Below are 19,029 nucleotides of genomic sequence, written 5' to 3'. Positions count from 1 at the left end.
ATAATGCTATCTAGTAGTGGATTGCTGAGGAAAGGAGAGCTGCAAAATATGAATCCAGGACCTCACAGCTCTAGTAGTTTTCCTAGAGCTGCTACTAACAATCCTACTGGGACCTAGGAGGGCTAAACTGAGCATGTTACAGAATTGATGTAGGAGGTTACCCCAGAAATCCCTTATAAATTTATTCCAGGTGAGCACTACTGAACCCATTAATAAAAGACAGAAGGGACACTATACTAGGAAAGCCTTGGGCCAAGATGCAGAACCAGGTTCACTACTGACTGATATAAATGCCAGCACAGCATTTCTCACATTGTAATCACCTGGGAGCTTTTAAAATTACTGCTTGGTCCTACTCCCAAAGATTCTGATGTAATTGGTTTCCTGTGTGGCCTGGGCATCAGGATTTTTAAAAGCTCCCCAGGTGACGTTAATGTGCAACCAGCACTGAAAACCATTGGACTAACAGGATCTCAACAGCAACAGGAATTTTCTGAATTGCCTAGTTAGCACTCTCCCCCCAAGTGAGGTTTTTGTGTCTCTCACGGGGCTTGTCCACAAATCACCCCATCATAATTTTATCTCACAGGGAGCTCCCAACTGTGTATGGGAGACTGCCCATTTTTTAGCCTTCTCTAATCAGTAAGTACAGGTTAACTCCAGGAGAAAATGGTCAGTCTAGAACTGGGGCCTGCAGGGGATCCCTGGGTGGTGCAGCGGTTTAGCGCCTGCCTTTGGCCCAGGGCGCGATCCTAGAGACCCAGGATCGAATCCCACGTCAGGCTCCCGGTGCATGGAGCCTGCTTCTCCCTCTGCCTGTGTCTCTGCCTCTCTCTCTCTCTGACTATCATAAATAAATAAAAATTTAGAACTGGGGCCTGCAAATTAAGTACACAGGGCCAACTCTGGCCACTTGCCTATTTTATAAGTAAGGTATATTGGAACACAAACAGCAGAGTAGTTGCAACAAAGACCCTATGGCTATCAAAGCTGAAACTTATTCCTATCTGGACCTACACAGAAAAAGTTTGCCAAACACTAGTCTAAACCCCTGGAGTATCAAGCTGCAGCAGTATTTCCTGAGACAAGTTTTGTGTTCCGAAATAGTCCAGGAATCTCTGTGAAGAGTAGAATCACACTTCAAGCAGTGAAAATGATGACATCTGGAGAGATATGGATTCCTATCCCTTCAGCCAGCTGAATCACAATTGTTCCCATCAATCCAGCATGTTCCACTAAAAAGGCAAGTGGATCTGGGCTTATCAGTCTATACCACCTGGCTGCCTATGGAATCAGTTTATAAGAAAAAGATCTTATTCCACAGCTAAATTAGAGGTGGATATCTGTGAGATCAGTCTGAATTTGTGGAGGAAAAGATAAGCTGTGATTAAAAGATAAAGTATTAACAGAAGTGGAATGGATTGGGGGTGGTCAGAGAAACAAGAACAACATGGCAGCAACATTGGAGTAGAATGAAAATCAGAGTCTGATAGAATAAAAGGTCTAGGAAAAAATGAGAAGAAGTGAAAACATGCAGAGATAGACATCTGCTCACAGCTAATCTCAAAGCTGTCAAATTCTGGTGGTGGGAGCATCTCCTATAGCCACTTGTGACAGTTTAATTGATTAGCTATTAGTTTTTCTTATCCTTATTTTAATTTTAAAGATGGCTTCCTTTTTCTCAACTATTTGTTTCTCAAGGAATACTATAGCCTCACAACTTCCCCATGGGACTTTTCTGGCAGTAAACAAATGCAGAAATTAAAGAATTCACTTTATTAGAATCAACTATTACTGAATCACCTTAAATTTTAAAACATTATTAAGGCAGAATTAAGTTTATGTTTTCATCCTACCATAAAAATAACATCTTGATACTTATTAAGTCTTGAACCTATAAGACATTTATTTAGTAACTCCTAAAGTTACTTCCAAAAAGAAGCCTAGTGATAAAGCAAAGGAAACCTAAGTAAAAGGCATCATGCTCAACCAAAATGACCTACAGAAATGACAGAAAAGCACCACAAACAAATGACTCTTGAATTCTTTTCTGAAAGAAACAAAGGAAATCCTATTTTAAGAGACTAAGAAGCCAAAGCATGTCGTCTCCCAGCCACCAGCAAGTCAATCAGATCTATCTGTAGAACAGTGAGAAATGAACCCTTTGGACATCTAAGCATCTAATTGCTTTTTTTCTCTCCCCCACCCCCCCTTGGCTGAAGGAGGAAAAGAAACTGCTGCAAGTAAGGTGTGGCAGAAAGGTTCTGCACAGGAGCCAGGAAAGAAAGAAAAATATGGTGCTTAAAGGAATAAGAATTCACAATCCAGGCACTTTGTTGAGTTATACCCTAACAAGGAAAGGAAGAAGATTGGAGAAGAAGCTTAGAGGGGAACTTTGTGTGACTCTAGGTGTAAGCATTGCTTCATTGGGGCCCATGTGATAGCACTCTTCTCCATGTCTCTATTTTTTTCTGTGTGTCTTCTAGTTTAGCACCTAATAGAACCATTTAACCCTAGGTATAACTGCTTAACTCTCAGTATGTAGTCAATCCCCTCAATGGAGGATGGTGATAGAACCAATTCACCAGCTTCCCTCAGAGGCAAAACTTGCAATGCTAGATTGAATCAGGGGTTCCTTGCCAACCTATAATTAAGTGCCATTAAGTCAGCTGCCCACCAAAAAGGAACCCCTAAAAATTAGGAGGCAATGAGAAAATAATAGTTACTGGGCTTAACACAGTTTTCCCATTCTCCTGAGTACAGGGCAGGATCACACATCCAGTATCCACACTGACCACATTACGTGCTTTGACAAAAGCTGTAGTGGAACTGACATATATCACATCTGGGTTGACATTTTAGGACACTTTGCATGTTTCATCATGTTATTCTTTCCTGTTAGAACAGTGGAAGCAAATATTGAGATGGAGCCTGGGTCCCTGGGTGCTGGTACTAAGTGGAGATCCCCTGCTAACTCACAATGGACATGTATCTTGAGCAGGAAGTGAACTTTTACTAAGCCTCAGAGATTTGAGATTTGTCTTATCACAGCATAACCTAGCTTATGCTTACTGATAAAAGAGCTGCCAGATACTCTTAAATTAGACTGAATGAGTAATATTGAGTCTATAAAACCATCTCTAAGGGACTCTCAGAAATAGAAACACAATGAAAGTAGAAGCCATGAAAAGGCCAAGAGGTCATACAATAGTTAAGCATAAAAGCCAGAGAAATAATGTTTATTACTATTGATTTAATTCTGTATTTACCTCTTGAAAACATGGATATATATACATCATAAAATACATTTGAAACTTTGCCCCCCAAAAATCCTTTATATGAGGTAACAGATTATTAGAAGTTTGGTAATGTTTTTATCATAAATGATTTTGATTAAGTCAATTCTTTTAGTTCACATTCAACATGATTCTGACACATAGAAAATTATATTTTGTGGCAAATAAGATTACAAACGGTTCCATTATGTAATGACTGTAGCATGATCTAGCAGTTTGTATCTCCTTCAGAGAGTATACGACATAGAGATGTAAATTCTTTTAATCACAGTTCTGCATAAATAGACTTTCTGCACTGCATTGCCAAATCTGGATCTTGAAAGTGATAAAGTGCAGATGCCTACAGTTGCAATCATAAAAATGTAATTGCTGAGAAAAAAAATTATTTCTGATCCATTGGAGGAATTTATTATAGAGGGATGCAACTGTATAAGTTATAACACAGAGAAAATGAAAGTGAATGATTGAAATATATCCCAGACTGAACATCCCTGCAAAATGACCTAGTGATTTACCTGTGCTCAAGAGAAAAAAAAAATAGATTAAAGATAAATCAAGTTTGGTGGGGAACACTCTGGTAACTATAAAAAGAGCAGAATAAAGATTTATGAATAAATGAATAGAAGCCACAGTGACATAATAGTATCTATGACCAATTACTCCAAAAATTAAAATGTAATTTTGACTTTGAGTTATATACAGAGGTGATAAGTAATTTCTGTGGAACCCTGAAAGCAAAGGAATATAACATTAAGATAAATAATGAGTAAAAGTGAGGATTTTTTAATGGGATTGCTACATTGATAACTTCATCTAGTAGTACTATGAACTTAAAGATGATGAACTTCTTTTGGAATGTTCTCCAGTATAATCAGAGACAATATTACTTAAATCACATAACTATTTCAAAATAAATACTCTTTGGAAAAACAACAAAATAAAGACTGTGATGAGATTTCCATATATGCTATTCTAGAAAAAACACCTATAATACAATTTAATAAAAATTTTTACTTGTATTGAAATGTAATATGTGATAAAAGTGACAGATAAAGAAGGCTGTGCTTTAACAAAAAGATCAGTTATTTTAATAATTCTTTGAGTTTGAAAAACACTGATTTCTGATAAGGATAATCCCATTAAAATGAAAATCAAGAGTATGTCCAAATAATTTTGTGTACTAGCATTCTCCTTTATGGGATGGTTTCTGAACATAGTAAATATTCTATAAAGTATTAATATGTTTAATTTAATTTGACTTGAAGATTGCTAAGATCCAGAAACTTTTCTCTAACTAGGATATTGGTGAACTGGTATACCACACTGCCTTCAAGAAATCAAGAAACACATTCAAAAGCATTGACAAAAAATCTTAAAGAACATAAATTAGCAACTACACTTCCATATAAATGAGAACTATCTAGATATAAAAAATACTAATTTCCCTTTCCCTAATACATCTACTTGTAGATCATGAAAAGTCTGAATCCAGGCACTATATTAAAAGCCCTCTAAAGTAATAAGCAGGATTATTTCTTTCCAAGCAAATAAAATTATTGCAGGTCATTTTCACTCTTTTAATTTTCTAGGTGGATTCAATAAATATTTGCAGATTATAATGGTTTTTAAATATACCAGAAAACTGTTACATAAACTGTTAACAGTATAGTCTTCAATGTGAATTTACTTTACATATTTTCTATTGACTGCTGTATCAATGTCCTTGACTAAAGCAAAACATCTATTGGTTTTAGTTAGAACATAAAAAATAGTTTCTTCATAATGACATTTTCTCTGTTCATAAACAATATGTCAGCAGCCTTTCTGGTTAGCAAGTTTTTTAAATTTTTTAAATTTTATTTAAACTCGATTAATTAACATATAGTGTATTATTAGTTTCAGAGATAGAGTTTAGTGATTCTTCAGTTACATATAATACCCAGTGCTCATTACATCACGTGCCTCCTTAATGCTCATCACCCAATTACCCCATCCCCCCACTCCCTCTCTTCCAGTAACCCTCAGTTTGTTTCTGATGATTAAGAGTCTCTTTTAAAAATAAAATAAAGAAAAATAATAAATAAAAAAAATTTCTTTTAAAAAAAGATTCTCTTATGGTTTGTCTCTCTCTCTGATGTCAGTTTGTTTTATTTTTTCCTCTCTTCCCCTATGATCCTCTATTTTGTTTCTTAAACTCCACATATGAGTGAGATCATATAATTGTCTGCCTCTGATTGACTTATTTCATTTAGCATAACATCCTCTAGTTCCACCCATGTCATTGCAAATGCCAAGATTTCATATGTTTTAATGGCTGAGTAGTATACCATTGTGTGTGTGTGTGTGTGTGTGTGTGTATTCATGTACCACATACATATCACATCTTCTTTATCCACTCATCTGTCAAAGGACATCTGGGCTCTTTCCATAACTTGGCTCTTGTGGACATTGCTACTATAAACATTAGGGTCCAGGTGCCCCTTTGGATCACTATGTTTGTATCTTTGGGGTAAATACCCAGTAGTGAAATTGCTGGGTCCTAGTTTGCTCTATTTTCAACTTTTTAAGGAATCTCCATACTGTTTCCAGAGTACCTGCAATAGCCTGCATTCCCACCAGCATGTAAGAGGGTTCCCCTTTCTCTGCATCCTCACCAACATCCATCATTTCCTGACTTGTTAATTTTCGCCATTCTGACAGGTGAGGTGGTATCTCATTGTGGTTTTGATTTGTATCTCCCTGATGCTGAGTTATGTTGAGCATTTTTTCATGTGTCTCTTGACCATTTGTATCTCTTCTTTGGAGAAATGTCTGTTCATGTCCTCTCCCCATTTTTTGACTAGATTATTTATTCTTTGGGTGTTGAGTTTGATAAGTTCTTTATAGATTTTGCATTCTGCTATGTCATTTGCAAATATCTTCCCCATTCTGTTAACTGTCTTTTGGTTTTTTCGACTGTTTACTTTGATATGCAAAAGCTTTTAACCTTGATGAAGTCCCAATAGTTCATTTTGGCTTTTGTTTCCCTTGCCTTTGGAGACATGTCTAGCAAGAAGTTGCTGTGGCCAACTTACTGCCTGTGTTCTCCTCTAGGATTTTGATGGATTCCTGTCTCATATTTAAATCTTTCATCCATTATGAGTTTATTTTTGTATATGGTGTCAAGAAAATAGTCCAGTTTCATTCTCCTACCTGTGGCTGTCTAATTTCTCAACACCATTTTTTGAAAAGACTGTCTTTTCCCAGGATATTCTTTCCTGTTTTTTCAAAGATTAGTTGAGGGTACACTTCTGGGTTCTCTATTCTGTTCCATTGGTCTGTGTGTATCTGGTTTTGTGCCAGTATCATACAGTCTTGATGATTACAGCTTGAAATATAGCCTGAAGTCCAGAATTGTGATGCCAGCTTTGGTTTTCCTTTTCAGCTTTCTTCTGGCTATTCAGGGTCTTTCCTGGTTCCATACAAATTCTAGGATTATTAATTCTAGCTCTGTGAAAAAAGTTGATGGTATTTTGATAGGAATTGCATTGAATGTGTAGATTGCTTTGGGTAGTATAGACATTTTAACAATATTTGTTCTTGTAATCCATGATCATGGAACATTTTCCATTTCTTTGTGACTTCCTCAATTACTTTCATAAGTTCTAAGGTTTGCAGAGTACAGATCCTTTACCTCTTGGGTTAGGTTTATTCCTAGGTATCTTATGGCTTTTGATGCAATTGCAAATGGGATTGATTCCTTGATTTCTCTTTCTTCTGTCTCATTATTACTGTATAGAAATGCAACTGATCTCTGTGTATTGATTTTATATCCTGCAACTTTGCTGAATTCTGTATGAGTTCTAACAATTTTGGGGTGGAGCATTTAGGTTTTCCATATAGAGTATCATGTCATCTGCAAAGAATTTTGACTTATTCTTAGTCAATTTGGACATCTTTTATTTCTTTATCTTGTCTGATTGCTGAGGCTAGGACTTCTAGTACTAGGTTGAACAAGAGAGGTGAGAATGAACATCCCTGTCATGTTCCTGACCTTAGGGGAAAAGATCTCAGTTTTTCCCCATTGAAAATTCTATTCACTGGGAGCTTTTCATATATGGCTTTTATGATATTGAGGTATGCTCCCTCTATCCCTACCCTGCAGGAGAGTTTTAATCAAGAAAGGATGTTGTACTTTGTCAAATGCTTTTTTGGCATCAATTGAGAGGATCATATGGTTCTTGCCCTTTCTTCTATTAATGTGATGTATCACACTGATTAATTTGTGGATGTTAAACCACACTTGCAGCCAAGGAATAAATCCCACTTAATTGAAGTGAATAATCCTTTTAAATGTACTGCTAGATCCTCTTAGCTAGTATCTTGGTGAGAATTTTGGCATCCATGCTCATCAGAGATATTGGTCTGTAGTTCTCCATTTTAGTGAGGTCTTTGGTTTGGGGATCAAGGTAATGCTAACATCATAGAATGAGTTTGGAAGTTTTCCTTCCATTTCTGTTTTTTGAAACAGCTTCAGAACATTCCTTAAATGTTAGGTAGACTTCTCCTGAGAAGTCATCTGGTCCTGGACTCTTGTTTGTTGGGAGATTCTTGATTACTGCTCCAATTTCTTTGCTGGTTAAGGATCTGTTCAGGTTTTCTATTTCCTCCTGTTTCTGTTATGGTAGTTTATATGTTTTTAGGAATGCATTAATTTCTTCCAGATTGCCTAATTTTTTGGCATGTAGTTTCTCATAGTATGTTCTTATAATTGCTTGTATTTCTTTTGTGTTGGTTGTGATCTCCCCTCTTTCATTTATGATTTTATTTATTTGGGTCCTTTTCTCTTTTCTTTTTGATAAGTCTGGCTAGGGGTTTATCGATCTTATTAATTATTTCAAAGAACTAGCTCCTAGGTTGTTTTTTTTTTTTATCTGTTCTGTTCTTTGGCTTCTATTTCATTGATTTCTGCTCTAATCTTTTTTAATCTTCTTCTCCTTCTGGGTTTAAGCTTTATTGCTGTTCATTCTCCAGCTCCTTAAGCTGTAAGTTTAGATTGTATATCTGAGACTTTTTGTGTTTCTTGAGAAAGGCTTGTATTGCTATGTACTTCCATCTTAAGATGGCCTTTGCTTCATTCCAAGGGTTCTGCACTGTTGTCTCCTGGCTAACCCATTCATTCTTTAGTATGATTCTATTTAACCTCCATGCATTTGTGTTCCTTCCAAATTTTCTCTTGTGATTGAATTCAAGTTTTAAAGCATGTGGTCTGAGAACATACAGGGAAGAAGCCCAATCTTCTGGTACTAGTTGAAACCTGATTTGTGACCCAGTTTGTGATCTATTCTGGAGAATGTCCCATGCATATTGAAGAAGAATGCATATTCTGTTGCTTTACGATAAAATGCCCTGAATACACCTGTGAAATCCATCTGGTCCAGTGTCATTCAAAGCCCTTGTTTCCTTATTGATCTCTGCTTATATGATCTGTCCATTGCTGTGAGTGGGATGTTAAAGTCCCTAACTATTATTGTTTTATTATCAATGTGTTTTTTAATTGTTATTAATTAGTTTATATAATTGGATGCCCTGTGTTAGGGGCTTAAATATTTATAATTGTGATATCTTGTTGGATATACCCTTTTATTATGATATAATGTCACCCTTCATCTCTAGTAGTCTTTAATTTGAAATCTAATTTGTCTGATATAAGGATGGCTACCCAGCTTTCTTTTGATGTACATTAGCATGACAAATAGATCTCTATGCCCTTACTTTTTTTAAAGATTTATTTATCTATTCATGAGAGACACACACAGAGAGAGAGGTAGATACCTAGGCAGAGGGAGAAATAGGCTCCTTGCAGGGAGCCCAATACAGGACTCAATCCCAGATCCTGGGATCATGCCCTGAGCCAAAGGCAGACACTCAAACACTAAGCCATCCAGGTGTCCCCATGCCCTTACTTTCTATCTAGAGGTGCCTTTGGGTCTAAAATGAGTATCTTGGGTCATCTCGGTGGCTCAGTCAATTAAGTGTCTGCCTTCAGCTCAGGTCCCAATCCCAGACTCTTAGGATCAAGCCCCACATCAAGCTCCCTGCTCTGTGAGGGGCCTGCTTCCCCCTTTCTGCCTGCTGCTCCCCCTGCTTGTGTTCTCTCTCTGTCAAATTAATAAATAAAATCATTAAAAACAAATAAAATAAAATAAAATGCATCTCTTGTAGACAGCATTTGACAAGTCTTGTTTTTTATCCAATCTGATACCCTGTGTCTTTTGATTGGAGGATTTAGTCCATTTATATTTAGAATAATTATTGAAAGATTAATTTAGGGCCATTGTATTACATGTAGAGTCACTGTTTCTGTATATTGTCTCTGTTACTTTCTGGTCTTTGTTACTTTTGGGCTCTTTGCTTAAAGGATCCCCTTTAATATTTCTTGCAGGGCTGATTTAGTGATCACAAATTCTTTTTGTTTCAGTTTGTCCTGGAAGCTCTTTATCTCTCCTTCTATTCTGAATGATAAATCTTGCTGGATAAAGTATTCTTGGCTGCATATTTTTCTCATTTAGTACATTGAATATATTATCCCAGTCCTTTCTGGCCTGCCAGGTCTCTGCACAGGTTGGCTGCCAGCCTTATGTTTCTACCCTTGTAGGTTAAGGACTTCTTTTTCTGTACTGCTTTCAGGATTTTCTCTTTATACATCAGGGTGTTGGCCTATTTTTATTGATTTTCAGAGGAGTTCTCTGTGCCTCTTGGACTTGAATGCCTTTTCCTTCCCCAGATGAGGGTAGTTCTCAGCTATAATTTATTCAGATAATCCTTCTACCCCTCTCTCTTTCTCCTTCCTCTTCCTCTGGGACCTCAATTTTTCTAATATTGTTTCACTTTATGGTATTGCTGATCTCTTGAATCCTCCCCTCATGATCCAGTAGTTGTTTATCTTTCTTTTCCTCAGCTTCCTTATTTTCCATCATTTCATCTTCACTTCATCTATCACTGACTCTTCTGCCTCATTTATCTTAGCAGTTAGAGCCTCCATTTTTTATTGCATCTCAGAATTCATTTTTTTTTTATTTTGACCTGATTATATTTTAGTTCCTTTATTTTTCCACTAAGGGATTCTCTAGTGTCTTCTATGTTTTTTTCAAGCCCAGCTAGTATCTTTACAATCATTATTTTGAATTCAAGTTCCAACATCTTACTTATATCCATATTTATTTGATCCCTGGCTGTGAGTTCAGCCTCTTGTTCTCTTTTTAGGGGTGAGTTCTTCCATCTTGTCATTATGTCCAGAAAAGATTAGGTGAAAGACCGAGAAAATACAAATATAGCAACAATGACACCAGGAAAATATACACCACACAAACTAGAAGAGAAACCAAAAACAAAAAGAAAAAAAACTAAGGATAAAATCAAACAAGAAGTAGAATAGAACAGAATAAACTGGATCCAGAGTGTGTTTTGGTCTGTTTGTTAGAAGAAATTGGATTCCAAAATGGACAAGAAAGAATATGAATATATATATATATTCATATATTCGTATATATTGTTATATATAACAAAATTGCAGTTGAATACAATGAAATGAAGTCAAAGATGAAATATATACATATATATAAACTGTAAGTGTAAAAATGAAAATTGAAAAAGACTTTAAAAAATAATTGATAAGAAAATAGTTGAAAAAGATAAGAATATAAAACTGAAGGACTAATGAATAGTAGTTATACCAGAAAAATATATACTAGTAATCAGAAGAGAGCAGAAACAAAACAGAAAAGAAAAGGGGGTAAAATGAGAATAAAATGAGAATAGATCAGACAAGAAGTTGAAGAGAACAGAACAGTAAACTAGATCCTGGGTGTATCTGGTCTGCATGTTAGAAGAAACTAGAATAGGTCTCCCAAAATAGGTCAGAAAGAAAAATATATATATATATATACATATACATATATATATATATATATATATAGAGAGAGAGAGAGAGAGAGAGCTGAATACAATGAAAGGAAGCCAAAAATGAAATATATATAAACCATAAGTGAAAAATTGAAAATAAAAAAGGCTTTTAAAAAATTGATAAAACAAGAAAACAGCTAAGAAGGATAATAAAATATAAAACCGAAGGACTAAAGAATACTAAGAAAAAAACACAAATGCTACATACTTCTTTCCCCAAGAGCTGCAGTTTTATAGTTCAGTATAAGTAAACTTGGTATTTGCTGAAGTTCCTGCCGGTCTTCTGGGGGAGGGGCCTGTTACACAGATTCTCAGGTGTCTTTGCCCAGAGGGAAATTGTACTGCCCTTGACAGGCTGGGATCAGGGGGTAGGGGGGCAGCTGCTGAAAATGGCTACACCTCAATCTCTATCCCAGAAGGTTAAGTTCCTGTTCCTCACCTTTCAGTGAGCCCTCACAGAAAAGTAGTCAATCACTCTTGTTTCCTCGGTTTCCATCTGCACTCTTGTCACCCAGCCTGAGACCCAAGAACTCCACCTGGATTCAAGTCTCCAAACTTTATGGACTCTTACAGCCAGCACCTATGAGGCTCCTCCTAGGGTAGGGAGGGGATGTCTCCCTCTTCTGCCTCTTGCTGGGCCCCTACTCAGAGAACCTTAGTCCCCAACAGTGCAGTGGTTCTCAGTTTATGGCAACACCCAGCAGAAAGCCAGTGCCTGGTCTCTGTTTTGCAACTGGCTTCCCTGCTGCAATGCCTGGGAACTCTGTTGCACTCAGGCCCCTCTAATTATTTTTGTGACCCCGGGGGATCCTGAGACCACGCTGTCCCACCTGGGATTCCACCTTGCTTTGCCTCCTGAGTGCCTTTCAGGTAAACTTCTAAAAGTTCTAACTTCATGTTCTGCTGCTTATAAGTCTTTCTGGTACTGAGCTTACAGAGGCTCCCTCCCCCAAGGTTTATTTCCAATGTATTGCCTCAGATCAATGTCTCCTCACCTCCTACCTTGCAAGAAGTGGTTGCTTTTTTATTTATAGGATTGTAATAATTCTTTCCTCAGATCTCCAGCTGATTCTGTAGGTTTTCAGAATGATTTGATAACTATCTATCTAGTTGATCTCCAGGGACCAGATGAAAATAGACTCCCCTACTCTTCCACCATTTTGGAGGGTCTCCTGATTAGCAAGTCTTAAGTGACCAATTCTAATGTTCTATTGTTAGGGGACAAATAAGGATTATGTAGTCACATAAATGTACTAGCTTTTACAAGCCATCATCAAAATGAAGGCCATTTCCCTATTCACACCTGGGAATTGCATAGGAACAAAATCTTAAATGACTTGTGAGAATTCTTTTTAAAATTTCACAAAAAAACTTGGTGATACATATGAAAAAGCATAACAATTCTCATATCTTGGTCACTTATTTTTGCATTTAGTAACTAATCCTAGGGAAACAATTCAAAATGATGACAAAAATTTATATACAGATATGTTCAGCACAGACTTATTTATAACAGTAAAAAGGTGGGATCCCTGGGTGGCGCAGCGATTTAACGCCTGCCTTTGGCCCAGGGCACGATCCTGGCATCCCGGGCTCAAGTCCCACATCGGGCTCCCGGCATGGAGCCTGCTTCTCCCTCTGCCTGTGACACACTGCCTCTCTCTCTCTCTCTCTATGTCTGTCATAAATAAATAAATAAATCTTAAAAAAAAAAACAACAGTAAAAAGGAGAAACAACTTGAATGCCCAAAAATGGGAGGTTACTTTAACAAACTGTGATACAGCAATATGATAGATAATTAAATAGCAATTTTATTAAATTATGCTTACAAAGAATGGAAAAGTTGTCAAAATATCATTTTAAATAGAATCGTGAGATAAAAACATATATATAGTATTTTTCCACCTTTGTTCATATATACTCTGTATATATAAGATATATATCATATATAACATGTCTATTCTTTATATGTAGTTTACATATATTCTCTGTATACATATATATGTATACATATATATTATATATGATATATATTCTTTAATATTATAAAGTTCTAAGAATAATAAAAATCACCCATAATTTTACTGTACTGTAAGTAAATACAGCAAAACATTAATGTTCATCTCTTGGTGCTAAAATTATGAGTGGTTTTTATTCTCTTTTTTGTTTGTGGTTTTGTTTTACTTTCCATTTTTTTCAGTGAACTTAATCAGAAAAATAATAAATATATTTTTTGTTTCTTTTTGACATGAGAGCATTCAGTAAGTGGCTGAGATAGGGATTTTAATGAAGTTTTCATGTATCAATTTCATACCAGATATTAGTGCTGTTAAGACTGCCAAAGTACATGATTAAGCTTTCAAGTGAAGCATTTGTTTTGTCTTCCCAGTAGCAGATATCTACTATGTGTGTACTAAGTGAAAACATGTACAAAGGCTATTCTAAGTTACTCCCTTCCCCATGACCCACCCCACAAATAATATAAGCAGAACACTGTTAAAGTGTCAGAGGTAAAATCCATGCAGTTTCTCACTCAAATAACCTTTGAGTGCTTCAAAACCTTAGAAAAAGGGTAATCTAACAATCTCATTTACAAATACACCTAAAAGAAAAAAATACATATGAATAAACTTAATCAGAAAGGTGAAAGAACTCTACCTCAAAACTTATAAAACACTGATGAAGGAAATTGAAGAAGACCCAACAAATGGAATGATATCCCATGATCATAGAATACTACCAATACTACCCAAAACAACCTACAGGTTTAATGTAATCCCTATCAAAATACCAGCAACATGTTTCACATCTAAAATAAATAATCCCAAAATTGGTATAAAACCACAGAAGGCCCCAAATAGTCCAAGCAATCTTGAAAAAGAACAAAATTAGACGCATCACAATACCAGATTTCAAGATAAAGTACAACAGTAATCCAAACAGTATGGTACTGACACAAAAACAGACACCTAAATCAATGGAACAGAGTAGAATTCAGAAATAAACCCACACTTATTAATGGTCAATTAATCTATGACAAAGGAGGCAAGAATATACAATGGGGAAAAGACAGTCTCTTTAACAAATGGTGCTGGGAAAACTGGACAGCTACATGCAAAATAATGATCTTTGACCACTTTCTTACACCACACAAAAATAAACTCAAAATGGAATTAAAGACCTAAATATGAGGTCTTAAGCCATAAAATTCCTAGAAGAAAATTCAGCCAGTAATTTCTTCTACGTTAGCTGTAGAAATATTTTTCTAGATATGTCTCCTAAGGCAATGGACTCGAAAGCAAAATTAAACTATTGGGACAGTGCCAAAATAAAAAGCTTTTGCAAAGCAAAGAACGCCATCAACAAAACAAAAAGACAAACTACTGAATGGGAGAAGATATTTGCAAATTATATATCCAATAAAGGGTTATTATCTAAAATGTATAGAGATCTTATATAACTCAACACCAAAAAAAAAAAATCCAATTATAAAATGGGTAGAGGACATGAATAGACATTTTTCCAAAGAAGACAGACAGACGGCCAATAGACATATGAAAAGATGCTCAACATCACGCATTATCAAGGAAATGCAAATCAAAACCACAACGAGATAATACCTCACACCTCTCTGAATGGCTAAAATCAAAAACACAAAAGACAACAAGTGTTGGCAAGAATGTAGAGAAAAAGGAACCTTCATGCACTGTTAGTGGGAATGCAAACTGGTGCAGCCACTGTGGAAGACAGTATGAAGGTTCCTCAAAAAATTAAAAATAGGATTACCATATGATCCAGGAATTCCACTACTAGATATTTAACCAAAAAATACAAAAACAGTAATTCAAAAAATATATGCACCCCCATATTTATTGCAGCATCATCTTGCATTAGCCAAATTATGGAAACAGCCCAAATGTCCATCAATAGATGTATGGATAAAGAAGATATATATATGGATGAATACATGTGTATACATATATATATGATGGACTATTAGCCATTTAAAAAGAATGAAATCTTGCCATTTGCAACAACATGGATGGACTTAGAGGGTATAATGCTAAGTGAAATATGTCCAGTCAGAGAAAGACAAGTTACATATGATTTCACTTAAATGTGGAATTTAAGAAACAAAACAAATGAATGAACAAACAAAAAAACCAGACATATAAATTCAGAGAATAAACTGGTGGTTGCCAGAGGGAACATGGTGGGGGATGGGGCGAAATAGATAAAGGGAATTAAGAGTACACTTATCTCGATGAGCACTGAGAAATGTACAGAATTGTTGAATCATATTGTATACCTGAAACTAATGTAACATTGTATGTTAATTATACTTGAATAAAAGAAAATAAGTTAATTTTTCTTAGGAGGTATAATGTGTGGTAAACTTCCTAAAGGGAAGTTCCTTTACAAATTTTAGGTTAAGGACAAATATTTAAATCTATAGCATAATATAAGTTTTTTCAGGCTCTGCTTTAAGAACTCCAATAAATAAAATCTGGACTTGCATAAGTCAGAAAATCATGATGTATATCATAAAAGGATTACTGACTTTATGAAAGACTTCATCACACAGTGTCTTAAAGAGCTGTTTTTCTCATACATTTTGGTATTTTAAAAATAATTTCCTATTTGACAAATGAGCCACCATGTGCCTTGGGACGAGTCATTGAAATTCTCTAGGCTCAATTTCCTCATCTATTATAAAGATGGTTTTAACCATGCTGCCTACCTCACTCAGTTTTCATGACTATAAAACAAGAGATTTCATATAAAGTTACTTTGAAAGTTGTATGTATATATTTTTATGCTGTTACTTTTTTTAAGATTTTATTTATTTGAGAAACAGAGCACAAGTGGAAGGGAGGGAGAGAGACAAGTAGACTCCACACTGAGCATGGACCCCCATAGGGCTCAATCTCACAACCCCTAGAAATGATGACCTGAGCCAAAATCAAGAATTGGATGCTTAACCAACTGAGCTACCCAGTGACACCATGGCTATTGCTTTAAAAATAGAATCAGAGGGGAGAAGGGGTACTTTCCAAAATATTTTATTACTACTAAATATATACTTTTTATATTTGAACAGCATTTTAAAAAGCAATTTTAGATGACATATTCACTCTATAAAGATCAAATCTTCCCTTGATTTGCTATCTACTTTTCCCATTTTTCATTTCCATGGTGGTCTTAATACCTGGATTATGAGCGGCTCCAGTAGCTTCTCTACAGTAAATGTTTGGACCTGCAGATCCTGAGGATCAATATTCAGTGTGATTGGTGTTTCAGCTGACATGCTGCCTGTGCACAAAAACAAAAAGACACTTATTAATTAATTTATTTTTTTTTTTAATTTATGATAGTCACACACAGAGAGAGAGAGAGGCAGAGACACAGGCAGAGGGAGAAGCAGGCTCCATGCACCGGGAGCCTGACGTGGGATTCGATCCCGGGTCTCCAGGATCGCGCCCTGGGCCAAAGGCAGGCGCCAAACCGCTGCGCCACCCAGGGATCCCGACACTTATTAATTTAAAAAAATACTTTCTAAAGGGAAGCGCTAATGAAAATTATAGAGTGCATGAAATTTGTATTCAGCACCTCTTCCTGATATCGACTGTAACCCTCAGAGGACCAGGGTGACAAGTCTACCAACAGAGAAATGAGATATTCCCTAGGTGTTTTCCAAGCTCGTGTGATCTAGGCTTAGATCCTCTAACAAAGTAACCTATGTTAGTATGTTCATAACTAAAATAATAACCCAGGGTGGGTTTGCATCTGTTCAGGAGTCTTAAGTAAAAAAAAAACAGCCAAGTTGGTGAGACAAACTTACAGCATGCAAGTCCTCTGACTTCTAAGAAATCATAGCACTGAGGCAGACAGCGCTCATATTTTGCTTGTTATTATTAATGATAACTCAGATGAGGAGCCAAGTAGGACTTTGGAAAACATGATACATCTCTATTTGTTTGGGGAACTGCTTGAGTGTTTTGATTGAAGAAGAAAGCTAGGGGCAATTTACTTTCCTATACAGAAAATAGACTAAATTGTCATAGTTATTATAAAAAGAGAGAAGAGATTGCTATACAGGCAAGACAAAATAAGAAAAGAATGACTAGCCATCTTTAAGGTATTACCATTAATCTTAAAATCAGTGAGATATTTACATAAGAATACACAAATAATTCAAATGACCATTTGTGGCATTTATATCATAATTCAAATTAACAAATTGGCCATAAAAACTATCGCCCATCAAGCCCACAAATGTGGATTAACTTATTCACAGTCAAGCATTTACTAAAGGCCCACAGAGATAAGCAGTAAGTAACATGTATCACTTACATGCAACTTAGTCTGTTAAAAAAATTTAAAGTCTATAGAAATATGTGTTATTATCAATGCAAAAACCTTCCTACTTAGATATTACCTATTTTTTAAAAATATTTTATTTATTTGTTCATGAGAGACAGAGAGAGAGAGAGGCAGAGACACAGGCAGAGGGAGAAGCAGGCTCCATGCAGGGAGCTCCATGTGAGACGCAGTCCCAGGACCCTGGACTCATGACCTGAGCCAAAGGCAGACACTCAACCACTGAGCCACCCAGGCACCCTGACATTACCCACTTTCTTCTATAGTTTCCTATACTTGCAGGTAAGAGGACATAAGATTCTTCCCCCCAGAAAATATTTAGATATTCCCTATGGCACCCATGGAAACTAAAACAAAAATAATTAGGAAGTACTTCAGTAGTCCCCCCTTATCTACATGTTTTCCTTTCTGTGGCTTCAGTTACCCACAGTCAATCGTGATCCAGTCCAGAAACAGATGATTTTTCTTCTACCTTATCATCAGAAAGTAAAAAGAAGCTCATGCTACATCACAACGACTGGGTTATTCACCTCACTTCATTTCATCTCAAGATAAAGATGGAGTCCAAGGAGATATTTTGAAGAAAAAAGAGAGATCATATCACATAATATCTATTACAGTATATTTTTATCATTGTTTTATTTTATTATCGGTTATTGTTATGAACCTCTTGCCATACCTACTTTATACATTAAACATTATCACAAGTACAAATGAGGGAAAAGGGAAAAAGGAAGCAAAGAATAAGTACACATTTTCATGGTGTTTTTCTTCTCCAGAATCAATCTGTTCAACACTCCTTTCAATCCCAGTGATTCTAGGAGAGAGGATTTTTCTTTTTTCTATTCCCCTGCCTCCAACCCCAAGGGATATCGGAGTCTCAGGGTAGGGCCCATATTCCCTCCCAAACATTCCCCCTGAGAGTCTATTCCTATTGTCCTCTTAGACTTTTTCAACACCCATTGGCCTAGTTCCATAAAATCAGCATCTCTTGGCTCATCAACCTCTCCTACTCTAGTAGATCCTTCCACAGATCCATAAATATGTTATTGTGTGTATTCCAAAAATAATCATGATCACCATGTGTAAGTGGAAGTGGAAAGATCAGTGCTTCACCAAAGCCTTTCCACACTGTACACTTGACACGCATGCAGAGAGAGAGACATACACATGAAACCATCCTATAACTAAAAAATCATCCTCATTAACTCTTATTTTGGTGAACTCTAATTCTTAGATTAATAACAAATTTGTTTATTTGGGTTTTTTTGAGGAAGGTAGGCAGAGAGAGGGAGGGGCAGAAAGAATCCTAAGCAGCCTCCACACCCAGCACAGAGCCCAACACAGAGCTCAATCTCATGACCCTGATCATGATCTGTGCTGAAATCAAGAGCTGGACATTTAACC

General features: G+C 36.2%; 1 protein-coding gene across 3 annotated transcripts in view; it reads right to left on the bottom strand.

Moving 5' to 3' along the window:
* The window catches only part of CTNNA3 (catenin alpha 3), a 1,663,516-nt gene that overhangs the window by 1,619,195 nt on the left and 25,292 nt on the right, over positions 1–19,029 (bottom strand). For all 3 annotated transcript variants that reach the window (XM_055308926.1, XM_055308927.1, XM_055308929.1), the window contains exon 2: positions 16,451–16,554. In XM_055308926.1, coding sequence (XP_055164901.1) covers positions 16,451–16,549 — 99 coding nt within the window. In that variant the 5' untranslated portion in view covers positions 16,550–16,554. The remainder of the gene's footprint in view (positions 1–16,450; positions 16,555–19,029) is intronic.

Source organism: Nyctereutes procyonoides, unplaced genomic scaffold (assembly GCF_905146905.1).
Source record: "Nyctereutes procyonoides isolate TBG_1078 unplaced genomic scaffold, NYPRO_anot_genome, whole genome shotgun sequence".
Taxonomy (NCBI): Eukaryota; Metazoa; Chordata; class Mammalia; order Carnivora; family Canidae; genus Nyctereutes; species Nyctereutes procyonoides.
This window is presented reverse-complemented; position numbering and strand designations above follow the sequence as displayed.